Below are 23,689 nucleotides of genomic sequence, written 5' to 3'. Positions count from 1 at the left end.
TTGCTTTTCTGTGTTTTCTTCCTACAGGTTCTGGCTTTATAACAGAGTATCCACAGTTGAATCTCAATAGGACTGAATAAATCAAAAACAGATTTGGAATTAGCTTGGTCATGTAGATATGCTCCTTCTACTTTTTGTTTTCCTTCATGCTAAGTTTTGTCTCTTTGCTGTCATCTCTTATAAAAACATGTTCTAGGGAGTGCCCTGGTGGTCCAGTGGTTAGGATTCAGCACTTTCACTGCTGTGGCCCAGGTCAGGGAACTGAGATCCCACAAGCTGCATGGCATAGTGCAGCCAAAAAACAAACAAACCAACAAAGACCAACCAAAAACCCAAAACATGTTCTAAACATATTAGAGTCAGTCTGGGCTGCAGAACTGCCTTATAGGAAATTAAGCCCCTTCGTAAGTTTCATAAATAGGACATAGCCAATACCTAAACTTTTAAATGTGTGGCTTTTATTTTATTTTAAAATTGTATTTATTTATTTATTTGTGGCTGAGTTGGGTCTTTGTTGCTGCACGTGGGCTTTCTCTAGTTGCAGCGAGCAGGGGCTACTCTTCGTTGCGGTGCGCGGGCTTCTCATTGCAGTGGCTTCTCTTGTTGCGGAGCATGGGCTCTAGGCACATGGGCTTCAGTAGTTGTGGCACGTGGGCTTCAGTAGTTGTGGCTCACGGGCTCAGTAGCTGTGGCGCACAGGCTTAGTTGCTCCACGGCACATGGGATCTTCCCGGACCAGGGCTCGAACTCGTGTCCCCTGCATTGGCAGGCAGATTCTTAACCACTGTGTAAATGTGTAGCTTTTAGTATCCATTTTTAAACATTTCCAAAACCTTGGAGGGAAATTTCATATTGTCAATTCTCAGTAATGTGGGGTCTTGCAAGCATTATCTGAGATTTATAAAAATTTTAGTGAGTCACTGAAGGTATAATTATTTCCTCCAGAACTCTTCAGATAACCATTGCCAAAAAGTGATTCTGCTCCTTGCCAAAATTTCATAATCAAGCGTTCCTTCCACCTGCCAGGAGAAATGTAGTTGGAGGTTCCAGTAAATGTTGGCTGGAACCTCCGCGTTCCCCTCCTGGAGCTATAAATTTCCATAAATCCCTCATATGTGGTCAGTGGTGACCACTGCAGATAACCCTACACAGACTCAAAGGTTGGAGCTGAACCTCTCTCTCTAAAATTCTTTAATAATTTGATTCAGAGTGCAAAAATTGCTAGTAAGAGCATATTTATAATAGTTCTTTCACAGGAATCTATCTGATAGCAACTCTGAATTACCCACATCTCAGATAAGACAATTCACACCCAAGTTGATCCTTTCAGCAATCTGGGAATCTCATCTTTTCTTCTTTTAAAGACCATCAATCTCACAAATGGCCAAAGTTTAACCAAGAACCATGAATCTAGTCTGCTTTGACCTCATAGTCTCATTTCTGGGAATTTAGCTTGGAGAAATAATCGCCACCCCACACACAAAGAAAACAGCTACAAAAGTAAAGAATTCACAGCAGTATTATTTATATAACTAACTAAATAACTAGTCAGAAACCACTAATAGCCTATGATCAAACAATAATTAGTTAAGTGAATTATGTGTTAGAATGATACATAGCCACTAAAATTCTAATTATGAAAACTATATATTTTCATGTAGAACCATATAAAGTGTTTATGATATTGAATGGGGAATAGAGAAAAACAAATTATACCTATACTAGGACTAATACTCTTAAATATTATATGTATATTATATCCATATATAGAGGATATCAATACTTCTCTATATAAATAACTATCTATATATCTATAAATGACATCCAGAAGGAAACTTGGAAAAATGATGATTTTGATTGATAAGGATTGTGAGTTTTTGTTCTTTAATTCAGAGTTTCAGTAACATTCTTTAAAAACTTTGGTAACTAATCAATGAATCACAGCAACTCCCCTTAAAAAGGGAAAGTAAATAAAAGAAACAGACGTTCTTATTGTATGTGGTCAGCTTAAAGAGATGAGGGATCTGTACTTCCTGTAAGTTTGTAAAAATCTAGGAAAATCAAGCAAGTATAAAATGTCTAGACTTTACACATTAAAACTAATCATGTTGCCTTAGAAAGAACTGTTGATTTTCCAGTTATTTCTATCCATTATCATTGAACACCAGTAAATCCCAGACAATGTCACAGAATCAGATGCATTGATAATTTATGTTTGAGAATAAAAGACTGAAGGCAAAACAAAGGAACGGTCACTGTGTACTTTGACTTATATTCACCCCAAGAACTGGCCACTGAGTCCATTACCTCTAAAGAGAAGGTGAGTATCTTGCCAAAAATACAGTTGCCTTAAGTGGAGCCCATGAGGTGAAGAAATTAAGAGCCCCCCTCCTCTCAGGCTTCCAGGAGTGTTGGTGTTTCCTGCTTGGTGAGAACTGCTGCTGGCTTGAACACCAGGCTTTGGAAAGAAACTCAACGGCTGTGCTCTTGCAAATGGCAAGTCAAAGCTCTCTTTTAAAGAATTTCCTTTTACAAAATCAACATATTCTCATCAAAGCGAGCAAACGGATTCTTGTGTGTCAGGACCAACACTGGTTATTCATAATATTATGTGAGTGGGATGCATTGTAATAGGAGAACATAGCATATGTGGAAACTGCTGCATAAAAATCATATTTTCTCACATCTACAAATAACAAATGCTGGAGAGGGTGTGGAGAAAAGGGAACCCTCCTACTCTGCTGGTGGGAATGTAAGTTGGTGCAGCCATTATGGAAAACAGTATGGAAGTTCCTCAGAAAACTAAAAGTAGAACTACCATATGATCCAGCAATTCCACTCCTGGGCATATATCGGGACAAAACTGTAATTCAAAAAGATATATGCACCCCTATGTTCACAGCAACACTATTCACAATATCTAAAACATGGAAACAACCTAAATGTCCATCAACAGATGAATGGATAAAGAAGATGTGGTACATATATACAATGGAATACTACTCAGCCATAAAAAAGAATGAAATAATGCCATTTGCAGCCGCATGGATGGACCTAGAGGTTATCGTACTAAGTGAAGTAAGTCAGAAAGAGAAAGACAAATACCATATAATATCACTTATATGTAGAATCTAAAATATGGCACAAATGAACCTATCTACAAAACAGAAACAGACTCACAGACATAGAGAACAAAGCCAGGGGCGGGGGGGTGGGGGTGGTGTGGTGGGGAGGGAGAGGGATGGACTGGGAGTTTGGGGTTTAGTAGATGCAAACTATTACATTTAGAATGGATAAACAACAAGGTCCTACTGTATAGCACAGGGAATTATATCCAGTCTCCTGGGATAAACCATAATGGAAAAGAATTTTTTTTTTATGTTGACAAAGTCTTTTCACACTTTTTTTTGTTTGTTTTTTTGGCCGCACCATGCAGCATGTGGGATCTTAGTTCCCCAACCAGGGGTCAAACCTGTGCTCCCTGCTGTGGAAGCACAGAGTCTTAACCACTGGACCACCAGGGAAGTCTCAAAAGAAATGTATATATATGTGTGTGTAACTGAGTCACTTTGTTGTACAGCAGAGACTGGCATAACATTGTAAATCAACTATACTTCAATAAAAAATAAAATAAATTTTAAAAAATCATCCTTTCTCCCAAAAACATGAACAGCAAGTACTATCCTATTTCACTTTTAAGACTTCAAGAGTTTTTAAAATTAATTTTTATTGGAGTATAGTTGATTTACAATGTTGTGTTAGCTTCTGCTGTATAGCAAAGTGAATCAGTTATACCTTTAAGACTTTAAGCTTTTGTTTAAGATCAAACAGCTGGCTCATGAGCACGATATGGCCTCAGAGGCAAGGAGAATATCCATCTCTCCCACTATGTTACTGTCTTCTACTTCCTTTCAAATCCATTCTAAAAAGGAAGGAAGGGCCTCCCTGGTGGCGCAAGTGGTTGAGAGTCCGCCTGCCGATGCAGGGGATATGGGTTCGTGCCCCGGTCTGGGAGGATCCCATATGCCGCGGAGCGGCTGGGCCCGTGAGCCATGGCCGCTGAGCCTGCGCGTCCGGAGCCTGTGCTCCGCAACGGGGGAGGCCACAACAGTGAGAGGCCCGCATACCGCAAAAAAAAAAAAAAAAAAAAAAAGGAAGGAAACTTCATCTTTTGCATGGTGAGCTATTTCTCACCAGGCACTCTTGTTAGAGATTCATCTATTCAAATATCGCAAAATCTACATGAAAAATAATTTTCTACTAGGATTCTGAACTGAACTTGGAAATCCTCTCTATATGCAGTAACGAGATCCAGCAGTAATCCTGTAAATTCTAAATCTTCCCTTTGGGCAGGGAGGATTTCGCCACTGTATCAAATGGCCCAAAATGTATTAGGCTGATGGCTAAGAATGGTACTTAAGCAAGACACTATTTCTAGTCAGCCATGAGAAACAGTAACTCGACCTAAAATTTTAAAAGCGGCTTGTTTTCAATGCCATCAGCCAATTCAACATTTTTTAGACTGGTCCTGTTATGGACAATATTTTTATGACATATGGTCACAAGGAGACCTGTATCTGCTCCTGTTTTCTGTAGTAAACCCTGATCAAACCCTTTCTGCAGTAGAAAGGAGATTCTGTATTGAGAAACAGAATGACCTGATGGAAGGTACCAGATATGCAGTGCCTATACATCAATACACAGAATGTGGTGCTAGGCGGTTTGTACCTGCCTTCTTGTGATCCTCCCCTGAACTTGGGAAGGTGGTTTATTATAATCAGCCTGTTCTAGATGCAGAACTGGCTGCTCAGAGAGTTACATAACCTGCCTAAGGTTTCCTAGCTGGTGGGGCTGCCGGAGTCCTGAGTGGGTTTGTTGACTGCAGAGCCTGGCTCCTTTTCCTCTCCTCCCTGACGGCCGGGAGCTGCGGCTCTCTGGACATACTGCTGATTGAGGCTCTCCTCTCCTCTAAAGAAGATCTGAAGTTCACTGTCAGCCCTTCATGGTCCCGCATCGAAGCAGCAACTGCATTTGACCCCAGAAAAGCTGGATTTGGGCTCTCGCTCTGTTGTGGCACTTTTGCTGATAATTACTGTCACCAGAAAGTGGAAACCATCACATTCTACTGTGGTTTTGACAGTCATCCTTATGAAAATTAGATCACTTACTAAGAAAAGTCAGGGTAGCCAAAAGTGAAAGGTTGCAAGGAGAGATACTGCATAGTATGAGATAATCTCAAGGAGCCCTTTCTACAGCTGACTGATGGAGACCTTCACACCAGTCAGCCCAGCATCCTGGGGTGGAAGGTCAAGAAAATAACTCAGTGGGAACCAGAGCATGTGTGTGAATGTGCGCTGCCCTGAGACATGGGCTGCCTGGTAGCAAAATGTAAGATAATGAGCACAATGTATAAGATAACAGCCCTCCCCCTCCCCCAGGGATGCTGTGAGGATAGAAGTCAGTTATTATAACCTGTAAAAATGAACACTTGAGGCCAAACAGTTAAATATCCAATATTATGAGAGTAATTTTAGAAATTAGAGAACATCAACACAATGCCACATCATGCAGCCATTCAAAATAATGGTAGCTATTACCCACATAATAAGCAAAGCAGAAATGTTCATGATACATGATATTAAAACACCACAAATGTACATGTACTTACTGATATTCTTTCTAGAATTTTAAAAGGTTTCACAATTTCCTAAATTTTCATCTCAATAGAATTACAAAAGGCTTTAAGAGAGCATACTGTTTACAGCTCCTCTCAACAGAATATCTGACTCAGAGAAGTGTACATGTAATTCTCCTTAAAATAAAAGGAACACTATGCATCGCAAGATATTATTTAACCTGTGTCTGCACCACCTATAATTTACTCATTAAATTACTATAATTTTTTATTAAAAAAGGAAAAGAATTCAAAGTACAGACATGACAGACTATAAAAAAGACATGATTACCAGTGAGTAAATAAAACAAAAGGACACAATCAGGGGCTTCCCTGGTGGCGCAGTGGTTGAGAATCTGCCCCTTAATGCAGAGGACACGGGTTCGAGCCCTGGTCTGGGAGGATCCCACATGCCGCGGAGCAACTAGGCCCGTGAGCCACGACTACTGAGCCTGCGCGTCTGGAGCCTGTGCTCCGCAACAAGAGGCCGCGATAGTGAGAGGCCCGCGCACCGCGATGAAGAGTGGACCCCGCTTGCCACAACTAGAGAAAGCCCTCGCACAGAAACAAAGACGCAACACAGCAAAAATAAATAAATTAATTAATAAAAACTCCTACCCCCAACATCTTCAAAAAAAAAAAAAGACACAATCATAACACAGCAAAGAAATACAAGGATCTGCAACTAGTAAAACAAAGTCTAACTGAAAACTAAGCTATGTCGAAGAAGGCTGCTTCTACTTCTCAGTTCTTTCTTTCACTCCAAGAGTATTGATCGAGAGCCTGCTTTGTGCCACACTGGGCACCGTTCCAGGGACAGAGAATACAACAGTGGACAAGAAAATTCTTGCCCTAGTGGAGCTTACAACATGGGGTGAAAGAAAAACAAACAAGTAAATACATAAAATGTTAGATGTTGGTTAAGTACTAAAGAAAAATAAAGCAGGGGGAGGTGGTAGAAATGGGGTGGAGAAGGTGGGGGGACTTTGTAATTTTAAATAAGGTAAACAAGATAGACCTCAATGAGATGATATTCCTGAGAAAGAAGTCAGGAAGTGAGTTCTGCAGATACCTGGGGGAAAAGCTTACCAAGGCGAGAAAAGCCAAGGCAAAGGCCCTGGGGCAGGACTGCAAAGGGCATGGATCGCACAGGGTAAGAAGGCCATGTGGTTGGAGGAGGAGAATTCAAAAAAGTAGGAGGAGGCCATGTTATGTGGGCTTCACATTTCATGATTCACTCCAGAAATACAATTAATGATTCTTACCAAGGTAAATGCACAGAGTTTTTGTTTAGGGTGTTGGTTAAAATGCTAAACTGTATGAGTGAAGGAAAGTCAGCAAGAGACACAGCCACTGACCAAAGTAACAAATAAGAAGAAGGTATAAACTTTGCAAGGTCAAGGGAAAGTCAGGAACCAGGGAAGTAGGCCAGCATCGTGTTCAGATTTACTGTGTTTACTTTATGATTATATTAGGTATTTTGCTTAATTCCAAACCTTAATATTCTGTTTCACTTCTTCCTTTCCATCATATAAAAGAAAAGCTCTCCTTTTCTTATAAAAGACCAGTCTCCATGGTCTATAGAGACTGTCACCTAATTGGAGCTCTGGTGCAGGGTTTCTCAGCCCCTATGGACATTCTGGACCAGGTAATTCTTCGTTGTGGAGGCTGTTCTGTGTGTTATAGGACGTTTAGCAGCACCTTTGGGTTCTACCCACTAGATGCCAGTAGTAACCCCCCAGCTATAATGCCCCTAACAATCAAAAATGTCTCCAGACATTGACAAATGTTTGCTGGGGTGGGGAGCAAAATTGTGCCTGCTTGGTAATCACTGCTTTAATGTGAATAGATAAAAACATCAGCTCAGTGTATTAAGTCTTTTTTTAATCCAATGGGTTGATCCTAAGGCATATATCTCTTCCTAACTTCTAAACATACCCAAAGTTCTTTGCTACATATTTACAGTTCAGAAAGAACTAAATCCCTCAGATGTTCCAAACACAGCTGCTCCCTATATTGAATGTTTGTCTCATGCAACTCCTACTTGTCTCTCAAGTCCCTTTAAAGCCTTAACTGTCAATCCCCCGAGGAAGCTTTCCCATGATCCGGAGCATAAGCATGTTAGGTGTTCCCATTCATTATATGTTCTCACATATGTACTCGTACTTTGTCGAAACTATCACAACTGCAATTAAATAATTATTTTGGTCATTATTATTTAATATCTCCCCTATTTCAGCAAGAACCCTATCAATCTTGTTGTCTCATGTATCTCCAGAGCATTACAAGAATTACTGTGGACTCAAATTTATATAGAAAAGCATATCACTGGCCAACTTTGGTACTTTATTACTAACAAATTATTATGCACCTCACAGGTGATCAAAGTACCATGACACAGACCACCATGGCTTAATGATAAATCTCTTAGGGCAAAATCTTGACTATGAATATATTTTACTTGAGGGTACATTCTTCCCTTTTGCTAACAATAAAAGCTATGAAAAGACTGTAATGATGACAAGAGGAGCAAAAAGGCCCTCTTCATTAGATGACAATGAATAAGCCACGGAACGGAGTGGCTGTAGCTGAGGTCATCTTTCTGGCTCTTTTGAACTCCTTATAACATTTATTTTAACACAGTTTATTCCACACAGCATACATCATATTGTATCGCTTACTCTTGTATATCCAATAGCCGCAAATATATTTAAATTCCTCAGAGGGGTTAGTATTCTGGGATCCACAAATGAGTTTCAGAATGTCCAAGGGACGCTTGAAATCAGATGTAAAGACCTAGAAACACTTTCTACGAACAGGGTCAGGAATGTTTATACGTGTCTCAAAGGTGGCAATTTAAGACCCACCATCTCATATGATTCCATTTATTGATAATTTTAAAACTTGTAGGGATATTCCCATCATCTTTGGTCCATCTCGTAGGAAGAAAAAACAAATTTTAGTTACCGATTTCCTCTCCTGCTTCAATTCCTGGACGTAGCGTGCTAACTCCACGGTGATCTGGGAGGTCATATTCTCGGAGATGACTTCATGCTGTCCAGCATAATCGTTCATCTCATTCAGGGTGGAAAGGAAGGCTTTACATGCTGTATACCTACGGAACAGAATGCACACCACTCCTTTTCAAACAAGGCACATCCTCTCTCATGTTGCTTCCCACCAGCGAAATAGTAATTAAAATCAGGTTAATTTGCATCCAGCTCCCATAGGGTCTTGACAATTCATTACACATAAGAGGGTTCTCATCAAAATGGCGCAGAATAAATTACAACTGAAACATTTTTCATTTTGTAAAGCCAAATTGCCCTACATAAGGCACTATTTGGCTTTGTTAATAGCCCACATATAACCCAAAATACATATATGTACTATAGGTACTAATATAATGGATATTTAGATCTAAATTATAGATAATACTTTTGGACTTTTCACGTTAAGATGTCTTAATTGCTGTCTGAAACAGACATATTTCTGGGATGAATGAGACACCTGATATTACAAAACCAAATCAAGATGTAGAATGCATAGTCCACACTTCCTGTATTTGCTTAGATTATATTCTAAGCTTTTCCTAATTACCTTAATTGAAACAATCTGGAATAGGAGTAGGTTTTTATTGTCTTTCCCCCCAATTTAAAAACTGGCACAGATATGAATGAGGAAGGCAACTTGTTTTTGTAGATATATTATATATACAAAATATATGTAGATTTCCTTTATAATCATCACCAATGCCACACAGATATTACCACATAACAATCAATGATAAACACACCTGTATTCTTCTTCCTCCTTCGAGTTCTTTTTAGGTTGGTATTTCTTCGAAAGATTCCTAAAACAAAAAGGCAGACATGTCACCTTATACAGAAAGATAACTGAGAAATCAGGAATAAAAGAAGTCAGTGCTTTTGTTTACAAGTTAAAAAAAGAAAAGTCACAAAATGTCCACAGCTGAAATCCATTTGTTTCCTTCCATTTTTCAGGGTGAAAGACTTGCATAGATTTGACTCTTTTACCTAAAGGTAGAGCAAATAAGAACAGAAATGGTCGCCAACTGGTTGTTTACCTGGATGTTAAGACCTGACATTATTTAACCAGAGAGGGCAGACCATGTGTTTCTATGCAACCATTATTGCTCTAAATCCAAGGCAAGCATATCGACTGAGTCCAGATGTTTAAATGAAAAATCAAAGTGTCAAGGGCAGGTTTTCAGGTCTGTGCTGCTCTCCCAAAACCTAATGAAAACTACTTGTGAATAAGTCTTCTTGCAGGAAGTAGAGACAATATTTGGGGAGATGTTTACGCTAAGACATTTAGCAAGGAGAACTTTTAACCTGCCTAGCAGGCTTGCACTGAACACACTCAGATTAGTCAAAATTGTTCTAATCTCTCTTCCTAATCCCATCTCCAGGTCAAGAATCCAGATACTCCCCTCTACATTCCGCATGCTTCAAGTTACACAAAAACTAAGAGGTAATCTTGAAAAAAGAAAACTCACTAACATCTGTTCCACTGATTGATTTCCTTTGGGTCCTGATTTTGGCTTCTGTAGTTAGAAGAACAGCCATAAAGGGACTTCCCTGGTGGTCCAGTGGTTAAGAATCCATCTTGCAATGCAGGGGACACCAGTTCGAACCCTGGTCGGGGAACTAAGATCCCACATGCCGCAGGGCAACTAAAGCCTATGCGCCACAACTAGAGAGAAGCCTGCGCGATGCAACGAAAGATCCCACGTGCCGCAACTAAGACCTGATGCAGCCAATAAATAAATAAATAAATAAATATTGAAAAAAAAGGAAGAACAGCCATAGATAAAGAAGATGTGGTACATATATACAATGGAATACTACTCAGCCATTAAAAAGAATGAAATAATGCCATTTGCAGCAATATGGATGGACCTGGAGTAAGGATGGACCTTACTAAGTGAAGTAAGTCAGAAAGAGAAAGACAAATACCATATGATATCATTTATATGTGGAATCTAAAATATGGCACAAATAAACCTATCTATGAAACAGAAGCAGACTCATAGACATAGAGAACAGACTTGTGGTTGCCAAGGGGGAGAGGGCTGGAGGAGGGATGGACTGAGAGTTTGGGGTTAGTAGATGCAAACTATTACATATAGAATGGATGGACAACAAGGTCCTACTGTATAGCACAGGGAACTATATTCAATGTCCTGGGATAAACCATAATCGAAAATAATATGAAAAAGAATGTGTGTGTGTGTGTGTGTGTGTATATATATATATATATATATATATAGAGAGAGAGAGAGAGAGAGAGAGAGAGAGAGAGAGAGAGAGTGAGCTGAGTCACTTTGCTGTACAGCAGAAATTAACATCAACTATACTTCAATTAAAAAAAAGAAGTGGGCTTCCCTGGTGGCGCAGTGGTTAGCAGTCCGCCTGCTGATACAGGGGACACGGGTTCGTGACCCCAGTCCGGGAAGATCCCACATGCCACGGAGCGGCTGGGCCCGTGAGCCATGGCCACTGAGCCTGCGCGTCCGGAGCTTGTGCTCCGCAACGGGAGAGGACGCAACAGTGAGAGGCCTGCGTACCGAAAAAAAAAAAAAAAAAAAAAAAAGAACAATAGCCCTACGAGTGAACTAGTGGTCCACAGTGGGTCTCTTCATATGACAGCATCTCAGTATTCACTTCCCTGTTTATTCCATGTTGCTATTCCGCTTTCATAGTAACTACTTTCATTATTTCACATTCTATTTCTTTCATTTCCCCTGATGCAGGGGACGTGGGTTCCTGCCCTGGTCCGGGAAGATCCTACATGCCGCGGAGCGGCTAGGCCCGTGAGCCATGGCCGCTGAGCCTGCACGTCTGGAGCCTGTGCTCGCAACGGGAGAGGCCACAACAGTGAGAGGCCCACGTATCAAAAAAAAAAAAAAGAAGAAGAAGAAGCCATGGGTATATAACAATTTAAAAATTAAAATTAGACAAACTGATGAAAGAAAAATGTACTGACTTGGAGGTTGCTATCACGTGAGCTATGCTTAAACAAACTACATTGTGTTTTCTCTACTGATACTCTGGATACACAGTAAAGATTATCTAATAGATCTAGATTTGAAAGAATGTGAAAAAGCAGTATTTCCTTAAAGCATGTGCCTTAGAGAAAAATTAATGCAAAAGAGAGAAATTTTGGGTTTTAATTTAATTTTTTTAACATCTTTATTGGAGTATAATTGCTTTACAATGGTGTGTTAGTTTCTGCTTTATAACAAAGTGAATCAGCTATACATAGCTGATTCACTTTGTTAAAAGAGATAAATCTTATATACTGAAAGCATGGTAGAATTCTTTGAGTTGCCTACCACATTTAGTCCTTAAAAAGGTAGATTTAATAAAAACAATAGCTCCAACTTACATATACCAGGAATAAAAGGGGAGCCATGGAAAGCAGATGACTAATCAATAGGTTATTTTCCAAATATATTTAAAGCAGCATATATGGGACCTGCAGTATTGAAAAGCCTAGAGGTTACATGTGAGATATTTTTAGTGCATGGTTTTAAATATCGATCATTTCTTCTGCTAACTATAAATTACAAATGGAAAATGTCACTTCTAAATTCACATCTTATATAAAAACTCATTCAAAACTGTTATTTTAGAGGTTGATTTAAATCTACATTTTCTTTTTAGCTTTCAGTCATTAGCAGACGTAAAAATAACTTAAACTTTATATCTAGTTGAAGGAAACATAGCTTGAAGAGATCCAGGTGAAGTCAGTACTTTTTATAGTTCCGTTTTACCAGTCAAATCCTAACCAGGATTAAAGACCTGTTGTGGGTGATCTCCAGTAAAGACGGTCCAGTACTGAAGAATGAGTATCACTTTGACGATGTTAGCATATATAGCATTCAAAATGCTTCTTAAAAGCATCAATGAGTAATTCACTCTATAAACACCAGCAGAAAACTAAAAGCTTAAGAGGTCTAGAAGGGAACTTCAGATCTAAGGATATTTCTCTCAGGGACCACTACAAAAAAAAGAGCAACTTGCATTTCCATTCTCTGGAGGTGGGCTTTCTTGCCCTATTTGTATGAGGTTATTTTAAAAATAAGCAAGCAAATAAACACCAAAAAAACCTTTAAATTTATGGGGTCTTTCTGAGAAGTTTAAATTGTTTTATATACTTGCTCTTCAGATAGGCTAATTAAAAGGTAAAAGGAAAATATATATCTTTTAATAAAGATACTGGATTTAAATTTGGTTGGTCCTAAGAACTGCAGTGAGGCTTCTAAAAAGGAAACACTTGGGCCTCATTCCAGACCCTCTGAAATGGAAGGTCCAAGGCTGGACACAGGAATGTTTTGTGTCTTTTTTTTTTTTTAATCTGTCTTTTATATTTTAAAAGCTCACCACAGATTGCCAGATAAAGATGGCACAATAAAATCTGATCAGAGAATTGTGCTTTTCCAACAAGAGGCGAAATAAAAGCCAGGAAATTTTCAACAGCAGAAAATAAACCAATGAAGAAAGGCACATAACCTCAGTCTACACACTTTGAGAAGTGGTGACCAGCATGAGGGACAGAAAATTCTGGAACAGTGTAGAACAGATGCTTGACCCCACCCTCACAGTCACAGGGAGGGAAACAAGTCCACAGAATCCTGAAAACCGATTCAGACAGAAGTAAACTGAGGGGTGAGTAAGCGCTCAGGGAACAGTGACAGAAAAGATCTGAGAGGAAGACATGCAGGCTGACCACCCAGATGCCAGGACTTGGCAGGAGCTGGGGCTGGCCACCTGGGTCTCTACTTCCCAGGGCTGCAGGGTGAATGCCTGGGGAAGATCACCACAAAACCTAGCGATTCCCAAGGAATAGGGATGAACGCCTTTGACCTAATGGAGTGAATGCTAAAACAGAACCTCTAACAAAGTTTCAGAACAGACAACAAAACTCAGAGTCTCAAAGACAAGATGTACAAAAACAAGTGCTTTTGAGACCATGCCCCATGGGGTTAATAAAAACTGGTGACTAACAGAAATTCTTGAGCTTGCCTTCCAGTTTATTAAAAACCCCTGCACGTGTAACCTGCCTTCACCGATCAAGCCAATGCTTTAATTGTTGCTACAAAACGCTGAGCTGTCCTCCAAGCATCACACAGCCGAAACAACAAGATGTTTGCCTGGGTTGTTTTCCAGGAACTTAGAGCTAGCTGTGTCTAGCTCAAGCTCAAGCCAGCTAAGACTGGTTGGGACTACCTAAAACAGGGCCTGCACAGGTGTCTGGTAAATGACATTTTGACACCAGAGGGCCAAAAACCCCACCCTCAGATCATGCTAAGCGCCTCCATTTTTGAACATGCATCCCATGAAGAAGCAAGTAACTCAGATACGCCTGCACAGAACACTAATTACCACACCTTTTCCCTACCTGCAATCCCCTTTCCCCATGCCTAAGACCACCCTGCTTCTTTATCCCATAAATATCCCAAGTCTCTCGCCTTCAGGGAGATGGATCTGAGACTTGTTCTCCTATCTCCTCGCTTGGCTGCCTTGTGAATAAACCCTTTCCCACCTGCAAACCTCGGCATCTCAGTGTTTAGCTTGCTGCATGTTGGCAAACGAACCTGGTTTGGTAACACTTTCCTCTACCCTTACCCTATAAGGGAGCTCAGAGGGAAAGACCAATGGCACGGAAGCACAGCAGTGATCATTCACATTCTATCATATCAAACAGGGGCACTGGTGTTGCTTGTGTTAGTAACAAAAACATGCTTAGGCATCAGCCTAAGACGTTTACATGTTTTATCTCATTAAGTCCCCTCAAGAGGCTTATAAGGTGGGAATTATCATCATTATTATTATTCACATATTACAGATGAAAAAGACAAAGCACAGAGAGTAATTTGTCCCAAATCATATTACTATTAAGTGGAAGAACATCCCAGGCATTGGGACTCTAGAGTCTGTTACTTGTAACCACTTCACTATACTGCCTGTATTAAATATAAGCAAGGTGAAGGGATGTAGTATGTAATACAGAAGAAAAGGAAGGGACTTACCGGATGGTGCAGCGCTTAAGAATCCGCCTGTCAATGCAGGGGACACAGGTTCGATCCCTGGTCCGAGAAGATCCTACGTGCTGCGGAGCAACAAAACCTGTGCGCCACAACTACTGAAGCCCGTGCGCCTAGAGCCCATGTTCAGCAATGAGAAACCCACACACTGCAACAAGGAGTAGCCCCCACTCACTGCAACTAGAGAAAGCCCGCTTGCAGCAACGAAGACCCAATGCAGCCAAAGATTTAAAAAAATAAAAATAAAAAAGAAGAAGAAAAGGAAGGAAGAAAATGACAGAGAAAAACCCAATCTGGAAGAAAACATACAAGGAAATGAAGCAAATCCTAACTCCTCCAAAATATTTTACACTATGAATAAATTTAATGAAAACACAAAGCCAATAAAGCAAGAATCCCCAGCCTACAGGATAAAACAGAATGGGATGAAACTGGGAGGCTGCAAAGCTAAGGAAATGAACTAGGAACTAAAACACACCACTCCAGAGCTAATAAATAAATTAGGCTGGATATCAAATTTAAGAGAGGAAAGTTTTAAGACAATCATAACGTGGAAAGCAACTCTCATAATCATAAAAAGAAAAAAGATATGAAGAACAAGATGCTATAACATAAGGAAAATGGATCTCTGAAGCATATGACCCAATAAGTAGAATAGAAAAAAATTCAGATATAATTGAAGAAAGTTCCCCTGAAATAAATTATTGACTTTTCATATGAAAGGGAAATTGACAAAGAGTGATCAACCACAAGACATTGCTTGGTAAAGTTATCAAACTGCTCAGTGGAACAAAAAATTCTTCACAGAGTCAAAAAAGCAAGTCACCTACAAAGAATAAAAATTTGGCTGGCCCCAGACTTTTCAACGAGAAGACAATGCAGCAACAAAGTTTGGAGAGAAAAGTATGACCAGAGAATAATTGAGTCAAATTGTTGTTAAGTGCAGTCTACCCTCCACATCTGTGGGGTCTACATCCACAGTCAACCAACTGTGGATCAAAAAAATTGGGGGGAAAATTCCAGAAAGTTCCAAAAAGCAACACGTGAGTTTACTTCATGATGGCAACTGTTTACACAGCATTTACATTGTATTAGGTATTATAAGTAATCAAGAGATTATTTAAAGTATACAGAAGGATGTGTGCAGATTATACACAAATACTATGCCATGTTATATAAGGGACTTGAGCATCTTCAGATTTTGGTATCCGAGGCGGGAGGGGGCAGGGGGTGGTGTTCCTGGAACCAATCCCCCACGGATTCTGAGGGATGACTGTATAGTGGCATTCTCAAACAAGAAAGAACTGGAGGATTATGCCACAGGCTCCTATAGGGGGAAAATAACCCTATTTTTCTTGAGGCCAACGAACAAGTAGAGAGGCTGTGGTAGAAGGAATGGTGATGAGCATAAATCTATAATTAAGACAAATTAACTGTGAGACTCATGTTACAGACTAAATTATATAACTCAATTAGGAGAGGAAGTAAAACAGGTAAATACCATTTTCTTTATCTTTCCTAGCAGTGTGAGTCAATTGAGCCTGTTTAAAATTACAACATGAGTTAAAACAAAAACAAAAACAAATAACAGGAATGACACCCTACACATTTTTCATAATCTTTTTGCTAAACCTTATAAGAATTTGTTTAATATTTCAAATTCGCTAAATCCTTCAGTTTCACTTTAATAAAATCTTTTAAATTGTTCAAGTAAATTTAAATTTAATACCTTGCATATACAATATGCAACATATTTTATAAAATGACTTTTACACAGTTACCTTTTATTTACAATGAGATCCAATTAAAAAAAAAAATTGACCAGGACAAGAATGGTTCATCAAGAAGAAAGTACAAACGGCTCAAATGTATAAAAACATACTCAACCTCATTCATGCTAAGAGAAACACAAATTACCTTTCAGACTTAGCAATTTTTACTTAACAAATCGGCAAAGATAAAAAAGATGGGTAACAAGAAGCATTGAGGGTCAAGGCCAGTAGCACCGCCACGCACTCTGAAATGGTGATAAGGGTCACAGCTTCCGAGAAGGGCAACTTGGCAAACTCTACCAGAACCAAAGTGCTGCTTTTAGGAACTTATTCTCTAAATATGCTTGCCCAAGTGTATCATTCAAGGTTATCCAGTGCAACTTTGTTCAGAGTTGCAAACAATTGGAAACAACATATCCACCAATTCAATGCATCACTGTATAGCTGTAAAAAATAAAAATGAACTCTCGGAATAATTTCCAGGATGCAGAAAGGCAAGGGCACACTGAACTGCTGGGGAAGCAAGGAAGAAAACACACTTCCTTGCCTGTGTATCCATAATATCTCTCTGGAAGGATATGTAAGAGACAGATAACATTTATTGTCCCTGGGAACAGGGGTAAGAGAAGGGACACACCACTGTAAACCATTTTGTAACTTTAGAAGTTTTAATCATATGAATTCATTACCTGGTCATAACAAATAATTTAGTTTGTTTTGTTTTTGTTTGTTTGTTTGTTTTGGCTGCATTGGGTCTTCGTTGCTGAGGGCAGGCTTTCTGTAGTTGCCTGCTTCTTAACCACTGTGCCACAAGGGAAGTCCTGTTTGTTTATTTTTAAAGAAACAGTTGCTATGGGGCAATCAGTAGTTGGTTCTCTTATATAGGTCATGTAAGATGTTTTAAGATTATATTAAGGGGACTTCCCTGGTGGCGCAGTGGTTAAGAAGCCACCTGCCAATGTAGGGGACATGGGTTCAAGCCCTGGTCCGGGAAGATCCCACATGCCACGGAGCAACTAAGCCCGTGAGCCACAACTACTGAAGCCCGCGAGCCTAGAGCCCGTGCTCCACGACAAGAGAAGCCACCACAATGAGAAGCCCGCGCACCGCAATGAAGAGTAGCTCCCACTCGCCACAACTAGAGAAAGCCCGCGCGCAGCAACAAAGACCAAATGCAGCCATAAATAAAAAATAAAAATTTTAAAAAAGATTATATTAAGAATTTGGGACTTTCCTGGTGGTCCAGTGGTAAAGAATCCGCCTTCCAATGCAGGGGACATGGGTTCAATCCCCGGTCAGGGAACTAAGATCCCACAGGCCACGGGGCAACTAAGCTCCTGTGCCACAACTACTGAGCTCATGCACCTCAACTAGAGCCCGTGAGCCCAAACTACAGAGCCCACATGCTCTAGAACCTGCGCATCACAACTACAGATTGCACGCGCCCTGGAGCCTGAGCGCCACAACTAGAGAAGAGAAAACCCACACGTCACAACTAGAGAGAAGCCCACACAGCACAATGAAAGGTCCCACATGCCTCAACGAAGATCCTGCGTGCTGCAACTAAGACCCGATGCAGCCAAAAATAAATAATAAATAAATCTTAAAAAAAAAAAAAGATTATATTAAGAATTTGACCCTATGCTGCCTTGAATGGATAATAACTATAGCAGGGGTCAGCAAACTTATATATAAGCACATATATATATATATATATGCTTATATATAAAAGCAAATTTATAAAGGGCCAGACAGTAAATATTTTAGACTTGTAAATATTTTAGACTTGCAGTCCTATAGTCATGGGGCTGCAAAAGCAGCCATGGACAATACATAAATGAATGGATGCACCTGTATTCCAATAAAACTGTTTACAAAACCAGGCAGTGATGGGTTTGGCCATGGCCATGGCCAGTAGTTTGTTAACCACTGACCTACAGAAATCAAAGCCCTAATTATCATCTTCCATGTCTAAAATAAGTTAAAGTTTTTTTTCCTCTAATGCAGAAAAGAAATTATTTAACGACAGACAACTCCCCAAAGAGACCATGATGGTTTTTCAACATCACATTCAAGTTTTAAGCAAGTCTTTGTTGAATATGCTCCAGTCACACTGGTCTTTCCATTCCTTGAACATGTCCCCACCTCAGGACCTTTGCACTCACTAATTCCTTGGCCTGGAAGAACTGCTCTCAGATCTTTGCATGCCTGCTTTCTCCTTGTCTGTCAGTGCTCAAGCAATGGATTTCCCTGGCCAGTCAGGCTAAGTAAGCCTTGCCCCCCATCATGTTCTAATGCATCACTGGTTTTACTTATTCAGGGTGATAAATGCTATCTTTAAATGATTTACTGCCTTGCTTATTTGCATGTAGTCTTTTTTCCATAGTGAGAAGGTGAGTCCCTCAGGCTCAGGCACTTACTGTGTCTCATTCACTAGAGTCCCCCCCGCCCCCAACTCTGTTGACACATTATTAGTTGTTCTGTTTGTTTTTAAACCTTCACAGCTCCCATAGGCCTGTGCAAACACATAATTCTCCTTGAAGCAGTGCTGACCAAATATTGTAGACCTGTTCCCTGTTGATTCACTCTTTCTACAGCTATTTACTAAGCACCTATTTTATGCACTGTTCCATACTACAGGGATTCATTAGTGAACACAAGGCAAAGAGCCCTGCCCTTGAGAGGCTTATATTCTAGCAGGGAGGAAGCAGAAGTCAATGAACAACACAATATATAAGAAGATTACATAATGTTAGAAAGTTATCAGTGCTTTGGAAAAACCGAAAAGTCCAGCAGGGAGCAAAGACTTGAAGGAGGTGAGGGAGTCAGCCACATGGATCCTGGGGGATGAACCTCTAGGCGACATCTATATGAAAGGCCAATGCAGCATCCCTGGGGTGACAGCATGCCTGGCACGTACAAGATACAGCAAGGAGGCCAATTCTGTTAGAGCAGAGAAAAGAAGGGAGAGAGAGAAAGAGATAATGTCTGAGAGCTAGAGAGACCCATTCATGTAGGGCTTTGTAGGACATCCATTGTAAGGATATTCGATTTACTTCGAGGGAAATGGGGAGACGTTGGTGTTTTGAACGAGGAGTACTGTGATCTGGCTGTCTTGTGGAAAAGACGGACAGTAGGAAATAAGGGAGGAATAAGAAACCAGTTAGAAGACTCATAGTAAGCCAGGTAAGAGGTGATGGGGACTTGGACTACAATGCCAGCAGTGGAGGTGCTGAGAAGGGCAGGGATCCTGGATCAATCTGGAAAGCAGAGGTACCAGGACTTCCCGATGGGGGCGGGGGAGTGTGGGAGAAAGACAAAAGCCAAAGATGACTCTGGAGTTTTTGACCCAAGCAAGGAAGGATGCAGCTGCCCTCGAGCCAAGCCGGGGAGTTGGGGGGAGCCGGGCTGCGGAGACGCAGATTTTGTTGGGATTTTTTTGTTTGTTTTTTGGCTGCGTTGGGTCTTCGTTGCTGCACGTGGGCTTTCTCTAGCTGCGGCGAGTGGGGGCTACTCTTCGTTGCCGTGCACGGGCTTCTCATCGCTGTGGCTTCTCTTGTTGTGGAGCATAGGCTCTAGGCGCGCAGGCTTCAGTAATTGTAGCACGCAGGCTCAGTAGTTGTGGCGCACAGGCTCAATTGCTCCATGGCATGTGGGATCTTCCTGGACCAGGGCTCAAACCCATGTCCCCTGCATTGGCAGGTGGACTCACAACCACTGCGCCACCAGGGAAGCACCGGAAATGGAGATTCTGAGTAACCTGTTTCTGGAGTTCAGGACAGAGGTCAAGCTTGGAGACATATCTGTTGCCGTAGAGATCGTACTTAAAGCCATCACCAGGAGAGTATAAATAGAGAAGGGAAGATGACGGAGGACTGGGTGCCAGGGCACATCGGGGTGTAGTGGCAGAAGGAGAGGAGGAACCGCGAAGGGGGTTGAGCAGAGCTTCTGAAGAGCTTCTGGTGAGACAGGAAAGAAGCCAAGAGACTGGGGTTTCTGAGGCCAAGCGAGCAAAGTGTTTCGAGGAGGGAGCATCCACCCCTTCAAAGATGCTGAGGGGTCAAGGGCAGTGAGGACTGAGGACAGGCGACTGGGTGGGACAGGATGAAGGTCACTGGTGCCCCGAGGAGGAGCTGTTTTGGTGCAGAGGTGAAGGTGAGCTTAATAGGGGGAGGAGGGGAACTGGAGAAACATTGTTGGGGAGGTTTGCTGCAAAGGAAGGCAAAGGAATGGTGGCAGCTCGTGGGGGAAGTGAGCTCAAGAGAAGTTTTGTTTTCTTGTTTGTTTTTTAATGATGGGAGACAGTGGTACATTTTTGTGACCATGGGAATAATCCAGTAGAAAGTAAAGCCTTGATAACATAGGAGACAGAGGAAAACTAGTGGGAACAGAGCTCTGGAGTCGGAGAGATGGGGGAAGATCTAGTGTGCAAGAGGAGGGCTTGGATTCAGCCAGGAGCATCAGAGGGAGGGGGCATCCAGGTGTGGGAACAGATGCTGACGGATGGGTTACAGGGCCTGAGAGTCTGAAGGTGTTTTCCTCTATCTGCTTCAATTTTCTCAGTGAAGTAGGAAGCAAATGGTGAGGATGGGAAGGGAGGTGTTGGGGTTTGTGGAAAGAGAAGCTATGAAAGACGCAGGCAAGTGGGAAAGCAAATCAACAAAGGGCAGAGTATGATTACTCATCAGCATCAAGGGCCCTACCCAGATCTCAGTCCAAAGGATTAGAAAACACCTCCAAAGGATTAGTAATTGTAGAAAACACCTCGAAAGGATTAGTAACTGTAGAAAACAACTCCAAAGGATTAGTAATTGTAGAAAACACCTCCAAAGGATTAGTAATTGTCTTAAATTGTCTTCAGTTACTCATAATCTTTTTTTTATCAACTTCTCCCAATAAGCACAAATTTAGATACTTTGCAGGGATGTGATGAAACAAATGTTAACATTTAAATCTCAGGAAAAGGACTTCCTAAGAGATTACCATCATAGCAGTAATACCGCTACTCTATTTCAAGTCATGAAACATGATCCAGAACAGGGCAAAACGGTCGATGGAGAGCTATTAAATGTTATCCCACACCTATTATTGGGATTTGGAGTCTTTTCCAATAGCCTCCAATTTTGTTACCTAAATATCACTCCCCTCATAGAGGGGGATGAGAAAGTGCAGGGAGCCAGGTGCTTCCCAGAGGGAAACAAAGAAAGCACCTTCCCTTCATGACATAGAACTGATGGAGAAATTTGCTGAGAACTGACTTAATGACATCCCATGACAAACCTCCAAAGCAAAACAAGACAGTGGATAAGGCACCAGGAAAGAAGAGACCAGGCTAAGAGAAAAAGAATACAACAAATATAGAGAAATCCATTAGATGAGACCTTACTTCGCCTAAAGCTGTTAGGTAACCCATTTCCACATGAGAGACAATATTTTATGACAGCGCAATGTTTAAATAATCAACACAAAGCAGCTCATTCTCCATTCACACTTTCAGTTTTAAAAGCCTTAAAGTGATAATGAGGCTGATACACATACAGGGCACCAGAAATTCATCTGGAATAAAATTTATTAATAAAAATAAATTTACTTATTAAATTCTTATTAAGTAAATTTAAGAATAATTTATTTAGGGCTTCCCTGGTGGCGCAGTGGTTGAGAGTCCGCCTGCCGATGCAGAAGACGCAGGTTCGTGCCCTGGTCTGGGAGGATCCCACATGCTGTGGAGCGGCTGGGCCCGTGAGCCATGGCCGCTGAGCCTGCGCATCTGGAGCCCGTGCTCTGCAGCGGGAGAGGCCACAACAGTGAGAGGCCTGCGTACCACCCCCCCCAAAAAAAAAAAAATTTCCAACAAACAAAAGTCCAGGACCAGATGGCTTCACAGGTGAATTCTATCAAACATTTAGAGAAGAGCTAACACCTATCCTTCTCAAGCTCTTCCAAAAAATTGCAGAGGAAGGAACACTCCCAAACTCATTCTATGAGGCCACCATCACCCTGATACCAAAACAAGACAAAGATACTACAAAAAAAGAAAATTACAGACCAATATCACTAATGAATATAGATGCAAAAATCCTCAACAAAATACTAGCAAACTGAATCCAACAACACATTAAAAGGATCATACACCATGATCAAGTGGGATTTACCCAGGGATGCAAGGATTCTTCAATATATGCAAATCAATCAATGTGATAAACCATATTAACAAATTGAAGGAGAAAAACCATATGATCATCTCAATAGATGAAGAAAAAGCTTCTGACAAAATTCAACACCAATTTATGATAAAAACTCTCAAGAAAGTGGGCATAGAGGGAACCTACCTCAACATAATAAAGGCCATATACAACAAACCCACAGCAAACATCATTCTCAATGGTGAAAAACTGAATCCATTTCCTCTAAGATCAGGAACAAGACAAGGATGTCCACTCTTACCACTATTATTCAACATAGCTTTGGAAGTCCTAGCCACGGCAATCAGAGAAGAAAAAGAAATAAAAGGAATACAAATTGGAAAAGAAGAAGTAAAACTGTCACTGTTTGCAGATGACATGATACTACACATAGAGAATCCTAATAATGCCACCAGAAAACTACTAGAGCTAATCAATGAATTTGGTAAAGTTGCAGGATACAAATTAATGCACAGAAATCTCTTGCATTCCTATACACTAATGATGAAAAATCTGTAAGAGAAATTAAGGAAACACTCCCATTTACCACTGCAACAAAAAGAATAAAATACCTAGGAATAAACCTACCTAGGGAGACAAAAGACCTGTATGCAGAATACTATAAGACACTGATGAAAGAAATTAAAGATGATACCAACAGATGGAGAGATATACCATGTTCTTGGCTTGGAAGAATCAATATTGTGAAAATGACTTTACTACCCAAAGCAATCTACAGATTCAATGCAATCCCTATCAAATTACCAATGGCATTTTTTACGGAACTAGAACAAAAAATCTTAAAATTTGTATGGAGACACAAAAGATCCCGAATAGCCAAAGCAGTCTTGAGGGAAAAAAATGGAGCTGGAGAAATCAGACTCCCTGACTTCAGACTATACTACAAAGCTACAGTAATCAAGACAATATGGTACTGGCACAAAAACAGAAACATAGATCAATGGAACAAGATAGAAAGCCCAGAGAT

General features: G+C 40.7%; 1 protein-coding gene across 7 annotated transcripts in view; it reads right to left on the bottom strand.

Annotated features, from left to right (window-relative positions):
* The window catches only part of FNBP1 (formin binding protein 1), a 135,896-nt gene that overhangs the window by 68,652 nt on the left and 43,555 nt on the right, over positions 1-23,689 (bottom strand). For all 7 annotated transcript variants that reach the window (XM_060101645.1, XM_060101643.1, XM_060101644.1 and 4 more), the window contains exons 3-4: positions 9,471-9,527; positions 8,642-8,789 (exon numbers count right to left, since the gene is read on the bottom strand). In XM_060101645.1, coding sequence (XP_059957628.1) covers positions 8,642-8,789; positions 9,471-9,527 — 205 coding nt within the window. The remainder of the gene's footprint in view (positions 1-8,641; positions 8,790-9,470; positions 9,528-23,689) is intronic.

The sequence above is a fragment of the Mesoplodon densirostris genome, chromosome 6 (assembly GCF_025265405.1).
Source record: "Mesoplodon densirostris isolate mMesDen1 chromosome 6, mMesDen1 primary haplotype, whole genome shotgun sequence".
Taxonomy (NCBI): Eukaryota; Metazoa; Chordata; class Mammalia; order Artiodactyla; family Ziphiidae; genus Mesoplodon; species Mesoplodon densirostris.
This window is presented reverse-complemented; position numbering and strand designations above follow the sequence as displayed.